Source organism: Buceros rhinoceros, unplaced genomic scaffold (genome assembly GCF_000710305.1).
Source record: "Buceros rhinoceros silvestris isolate BGI_N320 unplaced genomic scaffold, ASM71030v1 scaffold42210, whole genome shotgun sequence".
NCBI lineage: Eukaryota > Metazoa > Chordata > Aves > Bucerotiformes > Bucerotidae > Buceros > Buceros rhinoceros.
This window is the reverse complement of record NW_010389771.1, coordinates 7,826-17,240: the sequence shown is the minus strand read 5'-3', so window position 1 is coordinate 17,240 and position 9,415 is coordinate 7,826. Positions and strand designations below refer to the sequence as shown.

General features: G+C 40.6%; 1 protein-coding gene across 1 annotated transcript; it reads left to right on the top strand.

Annotated features, from left to right (window-relative positions):
* The first annotated feature begins 618 nt into the window (after positions 1-618).
* MC4R (melanocortin 4 receptor) lies at positions 619-1,999 on the top strand. The gene has a single exon (XM_010135285.1). It carries the CDS (start codon positions 1,004-1,006, stop codon positions 1,997-1,999), a length of 996 nt encoding a protein of 331 aa, XP_010133587.1. The 5' UTR covers positions 619-1,003.
* Positions 2,000-9,415: the final 7,416 nt, after the last annotated feature.

The window sequence follows — 9,415 nt, the reverse complement described above, 5'->3', positions numbered from 1 at the left end:
TTCCCTAGATGGTTTCAGTTTCTTAAAAATTATAAGAAGCTTAAAGATTATAATGCAACCTTGCAAAACCACATCTTGCAAATGGACAGTAAGGCATAGAGAAGTTAGCAATACAAGGGAGATCTGTGAGAGAGAATCAAGAGGAAATAAGTATTCTCTTGCTTCCTTGTCCTTTTCCTATTTTGACACATGTACATGGCAGAGCAACTTTGTGCCACAGAAGGGGCAAGAGTAAATCACAGTAAATCACAGTCTGAAAAATAAAAGCCATTGGTTCAGCTGCAGGAATTTTGTAAGATTGCTAATTAAAAAATCAGTATTATAATACTATTCTGAGAAGTTAAAGAAGGGAAACAAACCTCTGGTAGCCTATCTGCTTTCCTGTAGATTCTGGCAGCTTGTGCTGCATCTGAATCTACCGTGCTGTGTGATGTTTCACAGAGGCTCGGAATCAGCAGCCCCTCGACTTTCTGCAGTTCCCGAGCCCCATTGGCTGGAAGGCAAAGCAGAGGCGGAGAGTGCCCTGAATATTTTTCTCTTCCACACACCATAAAACAGGCAGCCAGCATACACTGTCTGACAGTGAGACTGGTGCCTGCGGTTTGAAATTAGTTTCTGCTCCACAGCAGTCACTTGGGCATTTTACGTTTGCCTCTCTTAATGGAAGGGAACAAAAAGCCTTGCAGCATACCGGTGAACTAAACAGGAACGGACCTTAGGGGAAAATCGAAGCAAACTTACAGACTGTTGGGACTCTGTGACATAGATCACCAAGGTAAATGTGATGATGATCAGGAACTGCATCTGTGAGAGAGTAAACCACTATTTCTGAGTTTGAAACCCTATTTTGTAGCAGCCGACAAAGCATTCTGAACTGCTGCCTGCCTCAGTGTTGGCTTATTTTTCTTTTCTTTCCAAGCTGAAAAGCCAAAGAAGGTTTCCAAAGGAATGCAAAGGGAACAGGAATTTTAAAAGCAGGAAGCTAAAAGGGGTTCTCCATAAAATGAATTTCACCCAGCACCGTGGGACACTCCAGCCTCTCCATTTCTGGAACCACAGCTATGGACCGTACGGAGGTGCCAGCGAGCCCAATGCAAAGGGCCACTCCTCAGGAGGCTGCTATGAGCAACTCTTCGTATCCCCTGAAGTGTTTGTGACTCTGGGCATCATCAGCTTGCTAGAGAACGTCTTGGTCATTGTGGCAATAGCCAAGAACAAGAACCTCCATTCGCCCATGTACTTCTTCATCTGTAGCTTAGCAGTAGCTGATATGTTAGTGAGTGTATCTAATGGATCAGAAACTATTGTCATCACGCTGCTAAACAATACAGACACAGATGCACAGAGCTTTACCATAAACATTGACAATGTCATTGACTCAGTGATTTGCAGCTCCTTGCTTGCATCAATTTGCAGTCTCCTCTCAATAGCAGTGGACAGGTACTTTACTATCTTTTACGCCCTCCAGTACCATAACATCATGACGGTGAAGCGCGTAGGGGTCATCATCACATGCATCTGGGCTGCTTGCACAGTATCAGGCATTTTGTTCATCATTTACTCTGACAGCAGTGTTGTCATCATCTGCCTTATTAGCATGTTCTTCACTATGCTCATTCTCATGGCATCCCTCTATGTCCACATGTTTATGATGGCTCGGATGCATATCAAAAAGATTGCTGTTCTTCCAGGGACTGGCCCGATTCGCCAAGGAGCCAACATGAAAGGGGCCATCACTCTCACTATCCTGATTGGAGTTTTTGTTGTGTGCTGGGCTCCGTTTTTTCTGCACCTGATTTTCTACATCTCCTGCCCCTACAACCCCTACTGTGTGTGCTTCATGTCCCACTTTAACTTCTACCTCATCCTTATCATGTGCAATTCCATCATCGATCCACTTATCTATGCATTCCGGAGTCAGGAGCTCAGGAAAACGTTCAAGGAGATTATATGCTGCTGTAGCCTGAGAGGGCTTTGTGATTTGACTGGCAAATATTAAACCAAGTGGATATGTTCCTGTGCACACAACATGCAGCACAGAGTTCCAAACTTTCAGATCCTCTTTCTCAGCAAAGTTTGGTTTAAATCTTTAAGGGTGAGCACCTCTTTCTGTCTCCTGTCCCTCTCATCCTTGTGTCCCATTCACATGTAATTCATGTTTCTGTATAATGTTTGTGATATCTGCAGTTTTGTAATTTATTTGGCTGGAAAGAGAAGGAGCACTTCATACCAGCTTGTAAGTAAGCAAACAAATGTACTGATGGATGTGCAATAGTAACAAACATGAGCAGCTGTATGTTCCAACTGCTGACAAAATAAATAACTTGCCTGACTTACAGTACATACTGATACTGTTTCTTATTCTGTTGAAGTTATTATAGCTATCCATTTACATTATATACAGCTTAAAATAGAGCATATGCTTCTCTGTCGGTGGAGTAGAGGTTCTCTGGAATCAGAAAGTAGATTTTTTATAACGGTTAATGCAACCAATATGAGTTGTATTCATTCGAGTCTTTTTTTTTCTACTCCACAAACAGCAATTCTCTTCTTTGTTACAGCTGTTGCCTACAACAACATTTTTCAAACGGCTGCTGTGCAGACAATCGAATGCTTGGGTTTTATGGGTTTGTTTTTTTTTTTTTCCAAGATGATCATTGCTGTATGTCTGAGAGCACTTTTTTGTAAAGTTCAAATTGCTCCCTGAAGGTTCAGTTAGCCCTGGACATATTTGCTAGACTGGCATCCAGGTAGACTAGCACCCTCCACTCAGCCGTGAAGCTGGTACAGTATTAACATTGACAGTGCCAGCACCAGTATACAGATGCACTGAGAGATTTACCTGATGAAGATGAAGAGGGGACTTCAGTTTGAGCATTCAGTCCTTCCTTGTTCTAAGCTGTTGTGGGGAACAAGGACTCCGTGCTTCAGAAGAAAATACATCCTTGTTAGAAACCAGCTGCCTTCTGTTCTGAAGTGCGTTAGCAGACGGGATCCACTGCCAGGATCCTTACAGAGAAGTCAAGGCATGTGTTCATTTGGCCCGAGTACCTCAGACCGTGCTGTGCAGCATATGAGCTTTGCAGGGCAATGCTATCACACAGAAGGGATGCTGGCCAACCAGTCTGCAAACCCATGCTCTGTGTCTGGCAGCCCTGTGTGTTACTGCTGCTTGATGTCAGTTCACCATTTCAGGCATGTAATTGATGTGTTCTCAGTTTCAGTTAAAGTGCCTCTCTCTCTCCACAGATTGCAAGAGGGTCCTCAGGTCCCTGATTTAATACCTTTAGTGGTGGATTCCAAGAAGATGTGCCTTAACATCTCAAAAATATCAGCTTCTACGTAAGGGCATAGAAGAATCAATTTACTTATTCTCAGAAAGTATAAAAACATAGTGGAAACTGGTAGAAGACCTGGCAAGTTCTGATTTAAAAAGTAAAAATTAGAAGTAAAAATTAATTTAGGTTTTAATCCAGGATGTTTGATTTTACCAAGAAAAGCAGTGAATTAGTTGGATGAGCAGTCCTGTTGATTTTCTTGTTGCCTTAAGCTGCTTTTTCCCTCCTTAAAGAAAGACATACAATGAAAAGGTGTTAATGAAAGCAGTCTGTTTGCTACCTGGGATTCTCCTCCAGACAGAGGCTGTTCTTTCAGTTGTGGGTAACTTTTCAGGATAGCATAAAACTGTGACAACCTTCCGTCCTCTGTCAAAAAGTATGAAGGACTTAAGGTGGGTCTCAATATCTTTGACTTGAAATTACTTGCAGGGAGAGTAAGGAAGTCATTTGACTTATGCATCAAAGTCCCTTGGCAGACATCATGTCTCCTATGCCCTACTCTTGCATTTGGGACACTCCATCCACCACACTGCTTGCAACACACTCCTGTTACCTTCTCTCAGCTTTAGTAAAAGATCATAACGGTTACAACATGGAAGATGTGGAAGTATGTATATCATCTACTCTATTAACTCTATGTATTTTCTTCTCAAGGAAACTACAAACATTTCAATAGTACCTCCCGAGGTAGGGATGTATTCCACTGAGTAGAGAATAGAAAAGGCCTAAGAAGGAGGATTAAAGCTCAAGGGGAGAAAAAAATTAATGTATTTAAATTAATAGTTTATCCAAAAACCCAATGGACTTTATTAAAGGCCTTTCTGTCTCCCACAAGACGTGATGTTAGCTATGCAAAAATGCCCTGGCAATAATGCAAGAAATTGCAGATGCCAGTTTGAACAAGACACAAATCTCACTAGACCTTTGTTTTGCCTCACTTTCTTTAGCTATTTTAGGACTGTGAATTACAGTATTGGGCTCCAGATATTCCCTTTGTCGTCAATGGATGCAGAGAGGGCCCATTGAAAAGTGTCTCAGGAGCAAGATACTTCCTCAGGTGCTCTGAACATTAATTTAAAGGGCTCTCTTTCTCTCCTCAGGCCATACAAGGATCAGACACCTTACTTCAACATCTGAATTCTGAAGAGGCTACATTTCTGTAAATTACTTCCTGAATTCCCAGTTGATTCTTAAAACTAACAGTCTCACTTCTTTTTGCATCACAAGGCTAAGAGAAACAACAATTTGTATCAAAGGTTTTCTTGTAGATTCCAAAACCAGTGTGTATCTCTTCTGCACTTATTTGTATTAAGACTAGTCAAGGCAGTTGTGACCCCATTAAGCTCTAAACTTCATTTAGAAATCTAATTTTTAAAAGTATCTTATTACAGAGTTGTGGCAACTCTGAGCCTGCTTAGCAGCTATTCTGTGTTTATTTCATAAAGCTAAATGTATCTACAGACTTTTTAAAATGGAGTTTTTAATTAAAGAGGACTTTTCCATTTCAGGGTATTATCTTTTAGAGTGTAATTTATTGAAATTGCTGGCAAACCTCCTACTAGATAATTTTCCTATTCTCAGATACACTGTTTCTTCCGAGCAGCTGAATCAGTTTCTGTTAGCCTATAGCTCTAGCAACTTTCCAGCAGAGAGCCTTAGAAATCAGTGTTGTGAAAGACAAGCAAGTTTCTCTAGCTTGCTAGAAAGTGGGGACAATGCAGGATTGGTTTTCACACTTAATTTGCTGGAGCTTTGTTTTTCTATTTGAAGGTCTTCTTAAGAAAATTGTATTTCTACCACTAAATGTCTGGGCATTAAGCACTTTAGCACTTTGCATTTCAGTCACGTTGTGTAACTACGGCCTCTCCTCTATGGCAAGGAAGTGGGTTTGTCTCCACTTTACAGGTGTAAGGATTTACATTTTCACTTCTGCTGGAGAAAAGGGGCTAATGGATTTGCCCATCCCCCCTGAAGGCAGTCTTTGCTTGAGCTGGGAATCGATGGTCGCGTCCTCCGCCCTTTCCCAGTAACTGGCTGTGATATAACATACAGAAGTTTTGAAACAAATATCTTTCTTCAAGAGGGGCATTTCTTTAGCTTTGAAGTAGTTTTTGAACAAAGCAAAGGACTCTAAAAAGCACTTAGGAGGCTGTAGTTGGTCTCAGCAGAGTGGATTTCAAATAATGATCCGAGATATCCTTTATAACTGAAACATGTTGCCATCTGGAAGCAGGAGAAATGCCCTGATGGACTCAGGTGTTATTGAATGAGCAGCAACATAATGCTTTCAGTTATGATACACACAGGACACACTGTTGTTGTAACTCTAAAATGACTTTTTTGTTGTTAAACTAATTCTATTATACAACGTGTTCATCTGGGGTTCCTTCATTCTCAGGCTGAATTCTGGTGAAGAGAACTTGGGTCCTGATGTTATTTATAATATACTGTTTTCCATATAGGCTTGGAAAAATTGAGGTCAATATACCACTGGAAGGAGCTCTCAGAACATGTAGCTTTAGGGATGAAATCTTCATTGTTTATTGAGAAATTACTTCAGATTTAAAATTAATATTCCGATTCCTTCAGCATGTCTCAAGTACCCCAAGGCTTTCCCTTTGGATGAAATACTTCTCTCAGTTATTAAAAAAAGGAGACTCCACATGTCACAGGAGCAGTCTACTGCTACTACAGATACCCACTGTCATACAAGACAGGTTACACGTCCCTGCTTGGTTCTTTTTTGTTTCACATGGCTCTGTTTTCCTACCTGTTTTTCATACTTGCTGCTCATTTTGTTCATAGAAGAAATCTTCAGATTTGTGGATTAAAAATCAACCCCTTCAAGTTTGTAATGTAAAAGAAGTCATCAGCTTCACCTGTACCCATTTGTTCTCTTGCAAACGTTGTTCATTAGTTTCAGTTGTTCTCCTTTACACTTGGTATATTTCTGTATTTGTGTATTTCTGGACTGCCACCAGCCCCAGTTCTCCAAGTCCTCCCTGCCTGGGTGGTGCGTTTGCCTTCGGCCAATGGCAAAGCTTCCACCCAGCTGCTTGTTCACTCAGTAGGATGAGGGGAGAAAATAGGAAGAACATCCTATTTCTACTATCTCCGTCCTCAGAATGATCCACTTTCCCTAGCTGATTTTCAGATAGTCCTTCCCGTGGAAATATGAGCCACCCTTTTACCACCAAGATCTGACTTTGTCACATGCCTCTTGACACAGCCCTGCAGGACCCACAGATCAGGCTGCTGCCTTCGCTGGCTGTGTAAGCAGGGATCCATTGTAAATCTTGCATGTGTTGTGCCAGGCATCAATAAAAAGGAATTTATAGAGGTTTCCAGGTGGGAAAAAGAAAACTGAAAATCATGCAGATGTGTAATTTGCCATATTTAACTGTTTGTGAAACAAACACATTATAGCTTATTAGAGCTTTATTCTTTGTATAAGAGTGGCTGAGCAAACACTTTATTCACTCAATAATCTGCAGCAACTGTTTTTAAGTAAGTGCAGAGGAATTAAAATTCATTATGAAGATATTTGCTATAAAATTATCTTCTCTTGAGGTAGCATCTCAGAGTGGTTTTGAGATTTCTTCCCATGCAGAGAACCCTGCAGAGTTCAACACAGACCCCTCACGTATATCATAAAAAAAAACAACCCAGCAAGCTTTCTAAAGTTGCATTCATATAGCCTAACAGCTGATTCATTAAAAAAAAAAAACCAACAAAAACTTAATTTTCCCCTTGAAAAGGGAGACAAAAGAAGGGGATTAAAAAAAAAAAATAAAAAAACCCCAAGAACTGAAAAAAAAGGGGGGATAAAATTGAATTGCTACTATGGAGGTAATTGCTCTCCAACTTTCCCAATTTTGGCTGGGCCAAGGGAGTGCGAAACTCTCTGGAGAGCAGGAATTGTGCAGATATCTCTCCATAAATTTAACTGCCTGTGCATAAACGTGCCAGGTTCTGGGTGACTAGTGGGTTTTTGCATTAAAGCATTGGAAGTCACCAATGTGTGCCATATGTTATCACTGATGCTTTTAATTACCTAGATACGCACACAGACAGAGTAATACTGGAAGAAAGCCTGGCTGTGCATGAAGACAAACACGAATAACGCATGTTTGGAAGAAATAAATCTGCTTATTATCCTGCAGTTTTTACTGGGGTGATGAGGTGGTGTCTTTGGTTTCTTATGGTTATTATCTTCAGCTTCACCCATGGAAATGCAGTGCTCACAAATAATACAGACAGACTAATTTTCCCCTCTAATACAAAGATGCTTGTTCTCAGTTAGAATTGCCTCCAGGACAAATAAAATGGTATTCCATGCAATATTAAAGGCTTCATTGGTATAAATTCTCCTTATTTGTGAACTGTGTACCAGTGCACACCAGCATGGCTCAGTTTGGGACTATTCATCACCTACCAACTGCCCAAGGCAAAAGACAGAGAGTGAATCCATGAGGGGTCAGCTGAAGCAAGAGATGACCCATCTTTATTGTTTTTCAAACAAATCCTCTCAGACTTGAAGTTCTGCTGGCACATCAGGAACGCGATACTCAACAGTCAGGCTATTCAAGAGAAGTTTGACTATGAATTTGGACTGTAAAATTGGTTCTGGCCTCATGGAGGATCCACATCTGCGAAGCTGCCATAATTCCTGCAGGAAATCCCATATTTCTCATCACCTTAGTGGAACCAAGTGACCCAGGCCATTCCCTTCCCTGAAAGCAGAAGATAGCACTTGGCTGGCTCAGAGGAATGGAACACTGGTAAAAACTCTGAGGTAAAATCTGAGTAAATCAGTTTGATGTTAGTTCCAGTTATTTGCTAGAGATAGTTTCACGCTCTAGAGGCCTTGTTATGGGTCATGTTTCAAAGACATATTTATACCAATAATGCCAGAGCTACTGTCCCAGTGAGAGCTTGGTCAGTAGTAAGACATCTGCCCCAAAATGAAAGGACTATGGAATTTCATACACCATATGCACACGATAAGACAGGCATCCATTTAGCCAAATTTTATTTGGGTTTTGAGAAGGCTTTACCTACTTCTGAACACCAGCCAGAGAGAACTTGATGTCTCTGATTTTGGGTGCTGCAAATTAGGATCCTTTGTGTATCCAAATGTTCTGAATACTCAAATATCCTTTGGGTATCCAAAGGAAATCTCAGTCACCTCTGCCACTTGTGCTGCCTTAGCTGTCAAACACAGAATTATAAATAGCACACCTTCTGATACATCCCCAGCTTTGAAGATTCCCTTGATCTCAGCTACTTCAGCTCTGAAAGAAATGTTGTTATTGAGTGCACAGAACTGAAATGGTCATGACACTTTAGATCGTATAAATTGACTGCATGTAGCTATTGAAAAACCAGACCATGAACACTAATAGGAATGAGTTAATTTTTTTCCCTCAAATAATCGTGATTTTTTTTTGTTTGTTTGTCTGTGGGAGTAAAATCATTGAGGTGAATAAGATGCTGTCTTATGAAACAAAATTTAGTTAGAAAGAGACTTTTTGAGGTGGAGTGTAGGATTGTGAGTTTAGTTTTAATGAGCTAAATGTTTTCTGAAAAAAAAACAACTTCTAAGACAGAAAAAGTTGCAAACAGGTCCTAGAGTACTGATGTGTTTGTCCTGTTGTACTATAAAATTAATACCTATAAGTACCACTGAATACTGTACTTCAGACCTGGACTTCTGCTTTTTCATTCTTTTCAAAAGAATGAATCCTGTGAATTAATCCTCTCCCTAATAATTTAAGGGTTTCAGAAGATATGATGGAAGCTGGCTGTAGACTTGGGGAACTTACCACCAAAGAGAGCTGTGGATGCTAAGAGTGTGCATGGTTTCAAGTAAAGACTGTCCCAACTGTTGGCAGAGAAATCCAGAGAGTGTTACTAAGGGCACACAGCCACATGATGCAAGGGTGAGGACCAATGGATCAGAAAAGGAAATTATATGGGACTAGAGAGAGATACCGGAGAAGAGTATCCTGATCATGCCTACCACTCCCTCTTAGGTTACCTAGTGCAGTTAAGGATGGTGACAAATGATGTTTTGG

Coding starts and splice junctions, on each gene's coding strand:
- MC4R (XM_010135285.1), top strand. CDS start 1,004: ATGAATTTCACCCAGCACCGTGGGACACTCCAGCCTCTCCATTTCTGG.